This window comes from Anas platyrhynchos, chromosome 4 (genome assembly GCF_047663525.1).
Source record: "Anas platyrhynchos isolate ZD024472 breed Pekin duck chromosome 4, IASCAAS_PekinDuck_T2T, whole genome shotgun sequence".
Taxonomy (NCBI): Eukaryota; Metazoa; Chordata; class Aves; order Anseriformes; family Anatidae; genus Anas; species Anas platyrhynchos.
In genome coordinates this window covers 77500448-77516739 of record NC_092590.1, presented here as the reverse complement: position 1 = coordinate 77516739, position 16292 = coordinate 77500448, and the positions used below count along the sequence as shown (strand labels likewise).

At 43.2% G+C, this 16292-nt stretch overlaps 1 protein-coding gene across 2 annotated transcripts in view; it reads right to left on the bottom strand.

The window, feature by feature from the left end:
* Nucleotides 1-16292, bottom strand: part of ATRN (attractin) — a 145251-nt gene that overhangs the window by 67585 nt on the left and 61374 nt on the right. For both annotated transcript variants that reach the window (XM_027455845.3, XM_072037910.1), the window contains exons 13-20: nucleotides 16023-16144; nucleotides 15360-15498; nucleotides 13816-13997; nucleotides 11399-11615; nucleotides 9929-10114; nucleotides 7463-7696; nucleotides 6606-6743; nucleotides 859-952 (exon numbers count right to left, since the gene is read on the bottom strand). In XM_027455845.3, coding sequence (XP_027311646.3) covers nucleotides 859-952; nucleotides 6606-6743; nucleotides 7463-7696; nucleotides 9929-10114; nucleotides 11399-11615; nucleotides 13816-13997; nucleotides 15360-15498; nucleotides 16023-16144 — 1312 coding nt within the window. The remainder of the gene's footprint in view (nucleotides 1-858; nucleotides 953-6605; nucleotides 6744-7462; nucleotides 7697-9928; nucleotides 10115-11398; nucleotides 11616-13815; nucleotides 13998-15359; nucleotides 15499-16022; nucleotides 16145-16292) is intronic.

The following is a 16292-nucleotide window of genomic DNA, read 5'->3' as shown; positions in this document are numbered from 1 at the left end:
TTTTTTAGATCTGTTTATTCCCAGCCACTAAAAATCAAAAACCACCACCTGTTCCAATACAATATGCAACTAAAAATAAAAGATGTAGGTCTGAGCTGTACTGACTTTCTTAAAAAATTACGTAAATCTCCAAGATCCCTGCAAAACAAACTATAATGCCATTAAAATAAAATACAAAATTATGGAAATTAACTTTTGCATCCACTTGGAGGATATTTAACAGTTCTTCACAATGCATGGAATTGGATTGCAACAGTCAAAACCTGAAGTTTCCATTTACATTTATGTCCATTTTAGGATCTAGTCCTATAAATGTTTACTTATGTGAGTAACGCTTCAAAAATAAACCTGGCAATGAAATTATTTGAAATGAAAGTATTTCCACTAACATGACATTAAAAGCATTTCTGTTACATTACAGAGAAACCTCCAGCAAATTTGATGCTCTGAAATAGCTCTATTAAAATGTTTGACTGTCGAAGTCTTATTTCAGATATATTTATATTCCCCTAGAACAGAGACTGAAAACCTACCAGTTAAAAAGTAACTAGGATAAAGTGAGGGCTTAAAACAAAATGGTGTGCACAGTTTGGGGGGCGGGGGCATTATTTTTCACCCCATCCATCCTGCATGACAGTTGAAATGTTCTCAAAATAGAAACCTTTGGGAAATCATTTTGTTCATGTTCTCCCCCCGGGGGAAGCACGGCTGGCTGCACAGTCAATGAAGTTAGTCAACTGTCAGCAGGAAGAGATGAGCAGAGACATCATAAATACAGTCATTAAAAAAATGTAAGGGGTTCCACGCCAGTATGTGCGTGGCCTTTCGATTTCAGCTAACAAAGTGAAAGGAACTCACAGTTGACACTCGTCTCCTTTGATTCCCTTGGTGGTGCAGAAACATTTCCCCGTGTTTGTGTTGCAGACAGACGCGTGGCCGTTGCACTTGCAAGCTGTTGAGCAGAGGGGGGGGAAAAAAAAGGAGGCAATGTTGAACGAAGCAAGAGAAACAGATTGGAAAGCAATTAAGTCCTTCAGATGCCAAACTGCGATACATCAGCAATTAAAGTGCACATGGAAACTCTACTGGTCCTCTGGTTGCTTTGTGATACTAAGGGCTGCTAAAAATAGTACTGTGTGTCAGCACGGAGGGAGTGCAGGTTGCAGGACTGATGTTTTGTATGAAATCACGATCCAACTGGGCTTTTTTTTTTCTAGAGTCAAAAATCTACCTTCCTCTTGTGTTGCTAGATAGCACTAGGGATATCGTAACTGGTAAGGAAAAGGTAATATTTGGAATAATTTTGGGCTTGCTAGCACATTTCACTCAAACTCAAAACTCTTGAGAGAAAACTGTGATCGCTATTTTTTGTAAGTAAAGCAAAGCTCCTGGTGCCTTTAGGGCTGTTTCTAGAAATAAACAGGCCTTTGAGAGAGTACTGTCATCAAAGGAAGAGCATCTGCAGTGTAAAACCTTTGGTGCTGAGAACACGATGTCCATGCTGAACGCACCTTCTGAGTGCCCCAGCACACTTTAGAAATAGATTCAGTCTGGTCTCACAAGCTGGATGCCCCCCTGGTCGAGGCTAAAGCAAATCAGACATCAGCAGGCTCGTGGCGTGCTCAGAACAGACCAGCTCCACGTACTCTGCAACTGCTTGAGATATGACCCCAAGTGTGGCAATGGGGGCGTTCGGGAGATTTGCTTCAAGAGAGTGCTCCCGATTCAAATTAAAATGCTAATGCTGCCACGCTTCGAGACCTTTACGCATGAGGAAGTAGTGGAGGCACATAAAAAAAACAAAACAAGACAAAGTTGTCTTTGAGGTAATCTTGACTCTAATTAGAATAATGGCTGGACGAACTTCCAGGCGGTAGGTGCCTTTCAGCAGCTGTTCTGTCAATGATCTGGAAGTTGTGTTCATCTGGAGCTGGGCATGGAGGAGCACGCAACGTGAAAAGGGAAAGCATCACAGAATCAAAAATTTGTAGGGGTTGGAAAGGACCTCAGGAGACCATCAGGTCCAACCCCTCTGCCAAAGCAGTTCCCTAGAGCAGGCTGCCCAGGTAGGCGTCCAGACAGGCCTTGAATATCTCCAGAGAAGGAGACCCCACAGCCTCCCTGGGCAGCCTGTCCCAGTGCTCCATCACCCTCACCATGAAGTTCTTTCGTGTGTTGGTGCAGAACTGCCTGGGCTCCATCTTGTGGCCATTGCCCCTCGTCCTGTCCCCACAAACCACTGAGAAGAGGTTGGCCAAATCCCTCTGTCTCCCTCATACGATACTTGTAAACATTGATAAGATCCCCTTCAGTCTTCTCTTCTCCAGGCTGAACAGCCCCAGGCCTCTCAGCCTTTCCTCACAGGGGAGATGCTCCAGGCCCCGTATCATCTTTGTGGCCCTCCGCTGGCCTCTTTCCAGGAGATCCCTGCCTTTTTTGTACCGGGGAGCCCAGAACATTCAGAGTCCATGAAGAGGAGATCCCTCAGTGCTCGCTGGAAACAGAATGCTTAAAGGCTGGTGTCTCCTCATTCAGAAACAGGGAGATGAGTCATAATATCCTAGGATGGTTTGGGTTGGAAGGGACCCTAAAACCCCCCTAATTCCAGCCCCTGCCCCCAGCCCCATCCAGCTTGGCCTTGGGCACTGCAGGGCTGGGGCAGCCACAGCTCCTTGGGGCAGCCTGGACAGGGCCTCACTGCCCTCATAGCAAAGAATTTCTTCCTAATATCTAATCTTAACCTACCCTTTCTTGATTTTGAACCATTTCAAGGTATGTGCCAGAATATTCCCCATTCTGAATATTCTGGCCCACCTTGGACCTTATTTTATGAATCCTTTTGATGCCTTCTTTGTGTCGGCATGCAACGGGAGCTCTGTTGTATCAGAGATGCTTAATTGTGCTTCTCAGATGTGGATGAGTGGTTTCCTAGCAGCAACACGGAACAAAGTATGAAGAAGCATAAAGGGCTATTGTGGAAACAAGTAGATGGAACGGAGATTTGACAAAATAATTGTATTCTGTGAACCAAACACACTTCTCATTAGCGGCACTAAAAAACTAATTCTTAATACTATTGAGCATGCCTTGTACTTCCTTCTGCTTTGAAACACGTAAGCAGAAATTTGTTTGAATGTTCAATGTGCATGCACACAATGATAAAGAGAAATTTCAACTTCCATGTTGTTTAGATGCAGATCACTGTATCCAGAGCACTAATGCTTGGACCTTCCTCGCTCTGCTCTTTAGCTACGTGTTTATTGAGAAGATTTAGCACTCAAACATCTCAATTTAAAGCAACGACCTTATTTACCCATTTTCCTATGAGTCCCATTACTGGAGATCATTTGCTGAAGGAGTGGAACATGCAGAGAGATGAGAAATGTTCTCATGGCTGTGGGGTTTGGAAAGAAACTATTAACAAAACATGCTAAAAACCCTCAGCGGAGTCTAAAAGCTTCCCCCCAGAATCTGATGCTAGAGCGGAAAGCCACGATAACTGAAAAATGGCTTTTGGACTGGGACTCATGGAAAGAACCTCAACGATGAAGCAGAACCAGCCTGCAGCGAGTCTCCTTCCACCTCCTTCACAAACCACGGGTCACGGATTTGCAGAGACAACAAAGAGGATCACCTCTCCTCCTCCTGTGCTTGTGCTGGGCCAGCACCCCGAGGGCAGCACCCACCTGCCTGGCACCATGCTTCCACGCCGAGTGCTTCAAGCTGTCCTCCAGGCAGCCCCGGGGGGACAAGACAGTCCCGTGCCACCAGCAAACAACCCACAGGGGTGTTGAGCAGCGCTGCCGCAGCAGCGATCTGATTCCAGGCAGAGCAGCGCCTTCCCTTCTCTTGCAAATAACTCCCTTATCTACCGCTAGCATATTTTCGCGGGGAACTTTAATCAGAAAATTCAAAAAAAAAAAAAAAAAAAAATCCTGAATGCGGAGAAAGCACCTTGCAGCTATTTTTACATTTGATGTGCTGCATTTCCTGCCCTTCCTGATTAACACCGCTCCGCGTCGGGCACTTCCTAAAAGCGGCTGCTGAGCAGCGATTTACCTGCCATTTAGTTGTTATCTGCCCGGCTCCACAAACACCAATGCCTGTGATGATACGCAAACAATTCTTCCAGAGGTGACTGCAGTTTGTTCAAAACTCTTAAATACAAGCAAGACGGCAAAGTTCAGCTGCCCTGGTGGCACAGAGCAGCAGGAAAAGGCATTTTATTGCGTGCAGTCTGTCCTTCCTTCTCCTCCTGGGCTTGCCAAGTGCATTAGCATCCCTTCCAGCTCTGCTCAGCTTTGCCTGTTTGCAAGGTGCTGCTGTCCCTGTAACTGCCACTAAACCCCCTAACATCTCATCTGAACTGGAAATACCAGAACACCCACGTTTCGCCAGTATGGAATATTTATTTTGAGGATATTTATGATCCCCGTGTTGCTGGGGCCACTGGGTTGGTGCTGCAGATCTGCACAAGGGCTCTCACTAAGCGTGCAAAAGCACAGATGCTTGCACATCAGGGTGCAGTGTACCAAGAGCTGTCTGCAGCACAGATATGACCACGGGCTTTCAAACACAACAGCACACAACACTGCACATACACGTCCAAGAAGAGTGGGATCAGCACATCACCGACGGGAAAGGAAGGAGACACCACGGCTTTGAGGAGAGAGAAAGCAGTTTGCTTTGCTGCCCATCAGCTGATCCTCATCTGAAGCATTTCCCTCTGGAATCCTCTTCACGGAGCACAGAAATTACCCATCGCCAGCAGTCACTCCGGCTGCATCAGATAGGATGATTTCCTCTCGCTTTCCCTTTTCCGATCCACATCGGTCTTTCTGCCCAACTTCCTGCCTCCCCCGGTCTTCAGCCATCCCAGTAAATAGCATTAAATCACAGCAAATTAAAAACCTGGGCCCAAAGCACTTGAGAGCAAAGCACTTTTGACATGAGCTACTGGTTTCATCAGATAGAGAATGAATGCTGTTCCACAGTCTCTCAACACATTTTCTAATTTCTTTTTCAGGCATCCGGATGACTTTAGTCTATCATTCGTTATCTCAACAACAAACTATTTTTGGACAATCCTCATATGAAAGAGTCCAAAGTAACTTACTCTTGAATTTCCACACGCATAGAAAAGCAACAAATATGAAAAGGCACATTGTGATCCAACGATTAAACCTGAATGCTCGGAGTAGGATTTTATATTTTCTCATGCCAACTCCGTCTCAATGTATTCATTCCCGCACTTCAAATTATCTTCATGCAAAATGAGTTTAAGAATATCAGCAGTATTTAATCTTGCAGATAATGTTCTGAAATAAAGTGTCAAAGATGCACCTTTTCCTTTGTAGCTGTGTCATTGTGCTGTCATAAATTCATACCCCAGGTACTCCCTTTCCTCTACACAGGGCACCCCTGCTCCTCTGCTACTCATTCAGAGCACAGCCAGGCAAGCAATCCTGAATCAGTGCACTGAGGGGTTCTTCCTCATAGCCTCAAACGTCACCCACTTGTTCTTGCTTTAGCAAGCAGGACACACGTGCTCCAGCTGCTGACTCCCACCTTGAACTTGCTGTAAACATATTAGATGAATTTCCAAATATTTTCTTCCTGGATCACCTCCATGCTTGGAAGGAGCAACTCCAAGCCTTCAATCTCCCGTTATTATTGACCTTCATTTATTCTTCCAGGATGCATACAAACCACCCGCACTCATGTCACAGAAGCACTGTTACTGCTCTCACACCACACAATGTTATTTCTGTTCTACCCTTCCCATCGTTGTATCTAATTACAATCGCTCCACCTATCTATATTCCACTAAAGCTCTTTGGAGCAAGAACCATTTTCCCTTACGTCTGCTTAGCACCTATCACAGCTGGATGCTGGTTTAAAACTGGTGTCTCCGTGTGACAATGCTACAAAATTTGCAGCAATTCTGAACAATATTGCAATGTTCAAGGACAAAAGTCCAAATCTGACATGTTTATTTCTCCGTATTACCCAAGAGAACTTCATGGGTCCTTCAGGAAAGAATTCTTTCTATTTTGTTGACTGGATGTTACACAATTGAAAAAGTACTTTGTGTCAAAGAGACCCAAAGCTCTTTGCAAACTTAAAATTCAATTTTACAAGGGATCACCTAATCCTCAACTGAAACCCAGCCAACCCCTCCGTGAAATATGGCAATCCTTTTATGAAGCAGACATCTATAATAATAAATGCACAAGACATTAACCAAATGTAATAGAATGCAGAATTTAGATAAGCAGAAATTTGTCCAAGACGTTGGGATTAACACTGTTCCCTTTCAAAACAGGACTGTCAAACACTAAAGCCAACCCATTTCTCAGCGTGGTCATTTGAAGTTTACAAAAGAGGGTAAAAATCATCTTAATCTTGCGCAGCGCAAGTCAAAGAATTTCATCAAGCAATTTCTGTATCTTTGATTTGAAGAAGCAAGGATTGTGCCTTGCTCGCAGGAAAGAAAAAATGTATTATCAGGCTATAATTTCAGTGAAGATAGTAGAGGAATGAGTGAAGAGCAGAAAACCAAACATCAAAGACTCCCACAGGGGAAGACTTAAGGCGTCACTTACGCTGACACGTTCCTCCGTTAGTAGGATCGCCGTAGTAGCCAGAGATGCAAGTTTCACAGTGCTTGCCAGTCGTCAGATTTTCACACTTCTCACAGATGCTTTCATTTACACACTTACTGTGCCCGTTACACTGGCAGGCTGAAGAAAACAGAGAAGGATGAGTATTTGTGCTCAAGTACAGCATGTCACATAGGACCTCAGAAGTCTGTGCTCCAGAGAGGCTGACTGAAACCACTTCATACAACTTCCAAAGATGCTCTTGCAGTCTTGCTACAGATACATGAAATCAAAGAGAAGTGTGCACAGAAAACTTGAAATTTGAAGCAATGCACAGTAAACTAAGCTCCAAACAACTACGTGAACACTGGACATACTGGTCTGGAAACAGCAGGAGGGACAGATAGATATACAAGGAGGAATGGGGAAGGGAGGTTTAAGCAGCATTTGAGTAATTTTAATTTAGCGTCTAACATTTTATTTCAGCATCTCCCTAAGCATTACTAACAGTTATCCAACCTTCAAGGAAAGATCAGTCTTTTCTTTTTAAGAACCCCAAAAGCAAGTAAGTAAATAAAAGTTAAAAACTCAGTTAAGGTTTGAAGAAAGAAAAAATCTCACTAGAATAATGCATGGATTAGGGAAAAACATAGCTAAATCTTCACAAAGCAAATCTCTAGAGCTTACCTTACCTTACAACTCCTTGCATCTCCAAATGTGTTATTTCTCATGTGTCTTCCAAGGTCTTTTTCTCCCCCCACGCGGGAACACAAACATCACTGCCACCTTATGGAGCCGCTCACCTCGCATTTAACTTTTGCTACCAGTTTTGTTTGACCAGTTAAAACTTACACACTTACCTGGACACTGAATAAAGGACCAATTGTACTTGTTCTCCGCAGGACACATGCTGATATTTAGGACAGGCTCCAAGCTGTGTTTCCCTGTGGCAGACGGGGTTGGCATCTTGACAGGCCCTCGATAGGAGCCTTCGATGCACTTGCCCTTGCCAGTGTTGCTGGGGTCGGTACACCACCCACAGCCCGGCTGCTCCAAACAGTGAGCACACGTGCAGTAGCCTGAACAGTTCTCAGCTGTAAGAACAAACATCAAATTGTGACATAAATCGCTGTCTTAAAACACAGCAGAACGATTCGCGTATCTTTTGTGACCTCAAGTATTTCTCTCTCCAAAGCCTGTGAATATTTTTTCAGGTACTCACAGCAAGAAGTGTATCTGTTAATTTTTATCAGCATATTTATTCTAGAATCTAAGATAACTACAAAGATTGAACCAACCAGTGACTTATGAAACAATGCAATACATATGTAAGGTTTTTCTAACCAGTACAACCCACTAAAACCAGAGCTGAACGTTCCCACCTACAAAGCATCTCTGCTTGATCCACAATGGGCCAGACTATAAAGGAGCTATCTGGAAGCAAAGACTAAAAAAAAGTTGGTTTACTTGTTTTGCGTATCTTTTTACCATGCATTTTAATATCATGCACTACAATTTCAAGTCTTTATCCAAACCAGAAAGCACAGAGGAGAAATAGAGAACACAATTTAGGGTGCTCAGAGGGCTACGTGCAAATCTGCAATCAACCGAATCGGGGAAAATGCACTGCTGCCCTTTCCCTGCTCCTTTCTGAAGTGGGATTGTATTTCAGGGATGACAAATTTTGTATGTATGCAGAAGTTTTTCTACTCCTTTCCAATTATCTTAAAAAATATGTTATGTCCAAGGATTCCACGGTGTGGGTGCGGACAGGGCTCCCCCGTCCCTAGCAGGGCCCCCCAGCAGATTCTGTGTTCCAAGGAGCAGAATTTCTATCTTGTTTGACAATATTTGCTTTTAAAAATAAACAAGCAAAAAAACCACAGTAGTAGAAAAACATTTCTTCCCATTATTTCAGCCTACTCTCCTCCAACTTTTGACCTCTGGCAGCATGGGAAGTTTACGCTCTCATCTTCAGCAGTCACTTGAAACTAATTTTCTCCATCTCTTGTTTTGCAACACTCTAAACCAGGCTTATTCTCAGCAGCTTCCAAAAGTTCATGGAGCAACTACAGCAGCTCAGAGTGCCCAGCACCCCTCCTGTGAAGCACACACACTCTGCTGCCCTGAGAACCCCGGCTGTCCTGCCTCCTCTGCCCACACATGGCTCCTGAAGAATTCAACATAAATTAATTAAACAAAAATGTCCAGCCATGTTTTAAATTTCTAGGCTATTTTCCTCCCAGTGTGAAAACAGAAAGCGATAAATCTTTTACAATTTCCTCACCTCTATCTAAAAAGAGAGAAAAAAATCGTTTTTTGAAAATAAGAAATCCCTACTGTGAGATATTCATTGACAAAACTTCAGAGTAAAACACTCGTGTAAACCATAATTTGGATTTGACGAGCTGATATTAAATTAACATGGCTCAACATACGAATAAAAGAGATACAGAAGATATGCAAGAATAAGCTAATCACATGAAATTATGTAGCAGCTTTAATTTGAAGGCTAGGGATTCAAATAATGAAGCAAGTTCAACTCCCTCTGAAAAGAAAAAGTTGAGATTTCATCGTCTCAGTTGAAAGTCTAGACTACCTGCCATTTAGCTGAACTGATAGTCCCTGTAATCAGGACCCAATTCTATTTAACTCTTGGCATTACACAGAGCATACTGCAAGATGGAGCTGCACACTCCAAGCTCTTGGGGTCATGGAGTTGTTATTTTTGAAGAATCCTCTGAATACAACCATGCAGGATAATGGATCTGCAGGACTCTGCCAGCAAACATCTACAAACGCAAGACTTCTGTGCACCTGCTAAGATCACAGAATCACAGAACTGTAGGGGTTGGAAAGGACCTCAGGAGACCATCAGGTCCAACCCCTCTGCCAAAGCAGTTCCCTAGAGCAGGCTGCCCAAGTAGGCATCCAGACGGGCCTTAAATATCTCCAGAGGAGACCCCACAACCTCCCTGGGCAGCCTGTCCCAGTGCTCCGTCACCCTCACCACGAAGTTCTTTCCTATGTTGGTGTGGAACTGCCTGGGCTCCATCTTGTGGCCATTGCCCCTCGTCCTGTCCCCACAGACCACTGAGAGGAGGTTGGCCAAATCCCTCTGTCTCCCACACTTCAGATGTTTGTAAACATTGATGAGATCCCCTCTCAGTCTTCTCCAGGCTGACCAGCCCCAGGCCTCTCAGCCTTTCCTCACAGGGAAGATGCTCCAGGCCCCGTATCACCTTTGTGGCCCTCCGCTGGCCTCTTTCCAGGAGATCCCTGCCTTTTTTGTACCAGGGAAAGAAGATGCAGAAGCAATTACTCACGCGGACAGCTGCTCATGGTGTACCACTCCATGCACTGCCCGTAGGGGAAGGAGGCCACGTAGGCGTTGGAGTCCACGCACTGCTTCATGTTGCTGCACCACATGCACTCGGAGCTGCCGCTCGTGCACTCCCCGCACATGGTGCGCAGGGCACAGGGCGTGCGGCACTGCTTGGCGCTGTGGTTAGCTGCGGGCAGGAGGGCGAGAGTCAGCTTTTGCCCAGAAAGAAACAGGTAACAAGCCCCTAGGTAGGTTATTCAGACTGAAAGGTAGTGCAGCATCATGGGCTTGAAACATTTGGTTTGTAAATATGGGAAATGCACTAAGCCTGTAACATCATTTCTTTTATTACGCACCCTCTATGAGTGCTAATGCTTTTAAGGTGGACAAAAAACAAATAAAATGGTATTATAAATGTGAACTTTATATTTCTATAGGTTTGTTGATGTGGTCCTTCACCATTTTCCCATCTAAAGCGCTGGGAATCATTGAATTACGAAACTTCGAGAAGACTTCCAGCGATGGAGACTCCACCATCTCCCTGGACAGCCCATTCCAGTGTTTGATGGAAGAAACTCCACTTTTTAAATAACACGCTGGGATGTGTTTTAAGTTATTTGATCAGTTACACACATAAAATGAGTACCTAAAGCAAAACCAAGCCAGGAATTTATGGTGTGAGCCAATGCTTTATCATCAGTTTTAAGTGACTGTTCTCAGGCCATAAAAACCAGTCAGAACTCAAAACAATACAAAATATGCTAAGATAAAGACAAAATGTCGAGTTAGGACTGCACACTCATGATCTGCATCCTGCAGTTCCACAAAGAACAATTTAAAGTGGTGCAGCTCACTTACAAATGTTACGTAATCAGCCAACTTTCTTAAAATTTAAAAAATCATTAATTGGTATTCAGAAATAATCAACTATCACATAGAGTTAACAGACCAAGCCATTTTTATAAAGATATGTGGTTCCAACAAAGCTAGAAGACTTTTCCCAAAAGCAAATAGCTTCTTTTTCAAAGTTCTCATATCTCCAAAGTGTCTTGCCCAATTAATTTCAAACTTTGATAAAATCCTCCTCTGGCTATGGAGCATGGCAGGGGAGGACGGGGAATTCAATTGGAAAGTAGCTTTTATTTATTTATTTTTAAACAGTAGATTGCTCCATACCATAATTAACCTAAATGTCACATTCAGGTATGCAATGTAGAGAAAAATAATTAAACTCCAGTGTACTTTAAGCATTTTAGTGTTAACACTGTAAGCGTGGAGCTATTTATAAAATGTCCAATTTTGTTTGAAATACCTACACGAGACATTTTTTCAGAACCACTTTTCTTTGGCAAAGTCACGAAGCAGCCAGCTGTAAACATAACGGATGGGATCCTGTTTACTCTTTAGGAAATATAAATACCTATCAGTCAACCTGCCCACCACGAGACAGAGTAGCTGGAGCTATTGTTACCTGCCCTTTCGCAGACGCTGCCGTTGACTTCGTTGATGCACGTTGCTGCCTTCAGTCCCTGCTGCAAAGGCTCAGCTAAATAACCACAAAATCCAGCGTCGCTCGGTTCATCAGGGAGCCACTGGAGCAGGGTGTTTGTGAAGGGAGACATGTCCTCCCAGCACCAATACGACACGTTGATTTTCCTCAATCCAACCCACGGAGTCAACGTTTTGGACTAGAAATAAAGCAGAATGGTAGATTTAATACACAGCTTTATTAGCTTTGGTATTAAAAGAAAATAAGCATCACCACACAGTGCTCTTAAGTAACTTTGACAGGTTTGGTGTTGCAAAAACATATTACAGTAATATGTTTCTCTGTAGCATTTAATTCAGATGGCACTGAGACGGAGAAATTCTTCTGAAAACACCATTTTTTTTATTTTTTAAACTACATTTCTACTTATCTCTACCAGGAGAGGCACAGGTCAAACACTCACACCAGCTAACTAAGAAATTAACTGCAAGTCGCTCTTTATACGTTTGTGACTCGTATAAATGGCTAGATACTTCAAAAAACGCTGGATCTACTTTGACAGGAGGAAGAAAACTAGCAGTCGCCTACATAATTTAAATAATACACTATACTTATTCTACAGCTTGCTAGGAGAGCTCTGCTGTTTGTTTGTGTGTATGTACGGGGGTGGAGGAGGAAAGAAGAGAGAGAGCAGGTCAAACCCAAATGAGTACTGCTCCACTGGCAAAAACAAAAACAAAAAAACACCTCGGTATGAAAAAACTCTAACAAAAGTGTTTCCACTGGCAATTTATTTTTTGGCACAGGTCTATTTTGGGGAGAGGCATTTTAACTGTATAGGTACAATATGTTATTTTCCTGTTCCCAATCTTTTCTCCAGCTAAGCGCTTCGGTGGCACAGCTGTCCCAGGAAGGCTTCAGACCCTACATCTTCCCTCGCTGCCATATAACAGCCACCTACTTCCAAGGGATTTTATGCACTCTTAAGGCTTAGAGCCACAGCTCCTAACAGCAAGAGTTACACAGCATCGGGTACCAACACGTTTTCCTCTTTTTACAAGAGCTTATTTCAAAAAGGAGGAACTGCGAGGCACAGCCTCCCCCAGCATGGCACCGTGGGGCCCAAGCTCAAACACCAGCCGTGGGCTGGCCTTTTAGCAAAAGGCATTTTCCCCCCTTGCAAACACTTAATACTACTATCAGCTAAAATGGGCTAATAGTCTGCTTCGATTTCTAGGGCTCACATTTAAAGGATATTGTAGAGGGAAAAAAAATGTACATGAATTTTTTTGTTGTTTCCTCTAGCGCCAAGGTTCAAGCACCGTTATGGAAAGGTTGACATGTGTCTTTAGGAATTTACATTACACTTAACTGTTCCTGGAGCTGTTAAGAGCCACATACTTTTGCGATATTTGGCTTTCTGTTTTAACAAAAGGTTTAACAAACCACCCTGAGTGAGTTGTCCCTTACCTTTTATTGGCTAAAATGAAGCCCCTCCAAAACCCTGTAATTGTCAAAGCACCACTTTAAAATCACCAAGGGGATTCAAGGCAGAAAACGCTCTTGTTTTGAAAGGGCAATATTTCTCTTCAATTCTTAAGCATGTTCTTCTCGGAAAAGTACCAATCCTAACTGCCTCCAGACTCATTTTTCCCTAAATACAACTTTTCCTGACTGCCAGCCCTGAGACCCCAGAGGAGGCACTGTGACACGCTGTCAAGCCATAGCAGCTTTGCAGCTCAAAGCAGGCTTTCAGCGAAGCCGCACGGCATCCTTCTTTGCTAGGGCTTTAGCACCACCTACACAACCTGCCCTGAATGCCTCTGCTCTTCCGCAAGTGACTGGAAAAAAAAAATATTTATTTTACTGCTGCATGAGGAGGGACAGATTCCAATTCACTTCTCGCTCAGACAGGAAAGCACCTGCCACTAAATCAAACATAAATAACTCCGAATAAGCCAAGCAGGTCTGCAGAGTAAGAAGCTGACATTTTAAACAGTGCTTTCCTGAACGGAATAAATAACTTTAAATGCTTTACTTTAAACACCTCTGGTGTCCCCAAAGGGACCTTTATTTATAAAATGTTGTGTACATGTCACAGGAGAACCGCTCACACTCCTGTTGCAGTCGTGTATCCCACAAGAGAAATGCGCACGTGATTTCATTACAGAAAGCGCTACCTCTGAGGCAGCGTGTATGTTTGTATTTATCTTTCCCATTTACATTCTCTACAATTTCTCTTCAGAAACACCCATAGGGTATGTTGAATTTCAAAAGAAAAATCAGTCCTTTTCAGTTAAGAGGCATGTCTGCTCCGCACAGAGCATACAATACCACAGCAAGGTCTCTTCCACAGTCAGAGCTTAATTACTCAGAGGACATAAAAGAGAAGCACTCACCGAAGACTGCATCTTCTGCAGCTCCTTTAGAACAAATTCTACCTTTTTCTGGGTCGTGAGAGAAGCCAGCGAGGCACCATTGGACCTGCAGGATAGCTTGGCGTGATCGTAGTTCTCCTTCGCGTTCGTAATTTTCAAGCAGGAATTGCTAACCAAATGCCAGTTTGTTCCACAGATATTTTCTGGGGAAAAAAAAAAAAAAAAAAAAAGGAAGTAAAACCAAGGTGCAAGTGGCCTTCACAACATTAGAAGTGGTGAAAGAGCTCTTCCACCAAAGCCTACAGCCCCATTCAAAACCAGCACGACTCGTTGGCATGCTCAAAGCCATCTATGTACAAATCCTACAGAGAAGAAAGCTCCTTAGGGGAGCTGAAGTGTGACATTAGCACTTGGTTATCTGCAGTAGGTAGTCAAAGCACTTACTTCAACATCAAACGGTAAAATCATTTCAGAAGAAAAACAAATCCTGCTGTTGGTTAAAGCCATTTGTTCACTCACAGTTGTAAGGATACCTTTCAGCAGAAGAGGGTGGTTGTGCTAATTCTGTCCTCAGCACCAAACTTCCAACATCAATCCCCATTTAATCTTACCCACTAAAGAAAAAATCCTTAAGCTCTGTGGTACTTTCCCCCCACACTCATACCTACACTTATGAGAAGCACAATGGACATTTTCCACGCGAATTTCTGTAGAGCTGATGTCTAGCTCCAAAGTCTTGCTTTAGATTTATCTAACAGATTGAAAAGCTCTCGAGTGTGTTTTTTTCAGATGGGCTTTTTACCCCTTCTTCTTCTCTACGAGAAATTAAACACACCAAGCTCTTCACCTGTCTCATTAGGAGATGTTTTTCTTGCTCTCATGGCTCTCCTCTGAAGCCTCTTCATTTAGTCACTCTCCCACACTAGCAGAAACCAGACCTGGACATGTCCAGACCCAACAGATTTAGGAGGCAAAGTCTCTCCATGCCCATTTAAAGGTCCTGTCCATGTTGCTTTTCTCCCTTCTCTACATTTTATTAACTGTCAGTGTCAATCACTGAAGATGCCGCATTTCTTTCCCAGTCCCCAGGAAAAAAGAAGTTACTGTGGAGGGGACTAATAATCAACTCCCGTGAGCTCCCACTGGAAACTTGCTAATTAGAGAATTTTCCTTGGGCACTTAAGTGTTATTTGCCTAATGCGTCCACTATGTGCCATTCTGGTTTTGCACAATCCTAGTTTCTAAAATTAAATGGCATGCATTATTAAACCCAATACCTTACAGAAGCCTATTATATCAGCAGTACTGCTTTCATCAAATGAAAAGAGAGAGATGAAATACGGGCTAATAATTATACAAATGATCACGCTTCTCTTCAGACAATTGGGGCTGAAAAATATTCCATCACACTTTCTAAATTTACTTGAAATAGAGTTTCATACTAGATTTGGTATGATTAAACAACATTATTTATTCCAGTTTAGCCCTTAAAGATCACAGATTTGTTTAAAAAAACACAGTTGGGTGAATTTGGAGTTTCTTACACAAACCCAAGCACCACCTACCTGGTAAAGCGATGCACTCCTGATTCCTAGGTTCCCACTGGCAGTTCTGATCCATGGCACAGCTTTTACAACTTGTCCTTTTACTGCAGTAATAGGCAGGGTTATCCTTAGGACAATTCTCATAAGCAGTAATAGGAACCTAAAAGAAACAGCACAGGTGAAGATTTTTCCCATCCGCATGGCATCGGTCTGTAACTCTCAAAGACTAGCACCCTAAATTTGACATTTCAGAGCTAGAGGACAAGCTGTACGTTCAAAAGCTGTGACACTAGACAGCCCATAGCATGCATTTAGGATATTCCCCCCAGGCTGGTGTGGGACATCTTCCTCACTAGAGCTTTTATTAAAGGGTTAAGTTTTTTTTTCTAGGGAGGGCTCTAAGAGCTAACCCAAGTGGCTACGTGCCTTAGTGAACCTTCCATCACACTGATGGTGAAACCCACCTCTTCCCCTGCCCTTAGTCACACTCCTCACTTAACGAGCAGCGAGTCCCACAAAAAACCCTCGGACCAATTTGAAAATACAACTCTTAGCTGTTCAGAGCCACACATGCACTGGAAATAAGGAAACATCAGGATTCATAATACTGACGGATGAAAACATCTGGCTATTTGCTATTTCAAAGGCTACACGTAAACTACAAAAGTAGTAGAGAGAGTTTACCTGTTCCTCTGTGCAGTTGTTATGCATTGAGATACACTGGTCAGTGCACCATTGACAGTTGTTTGTATTTGCTGTACAGCTATAGCAGTCTGTAATCTGATCACATTTTTCATTGTCTACAACTATTAAAGAAAAAAACCTGCATGACCAAAAACAGGCATTTCCTGACAGAGCTCTAAGAACTTGATTACATACAGCAAAAGACACAACCAAACAGTAGCGCCTGGAGATTTTCCCTTATCAACTTATTAGCAAATCGGATACTTTCGT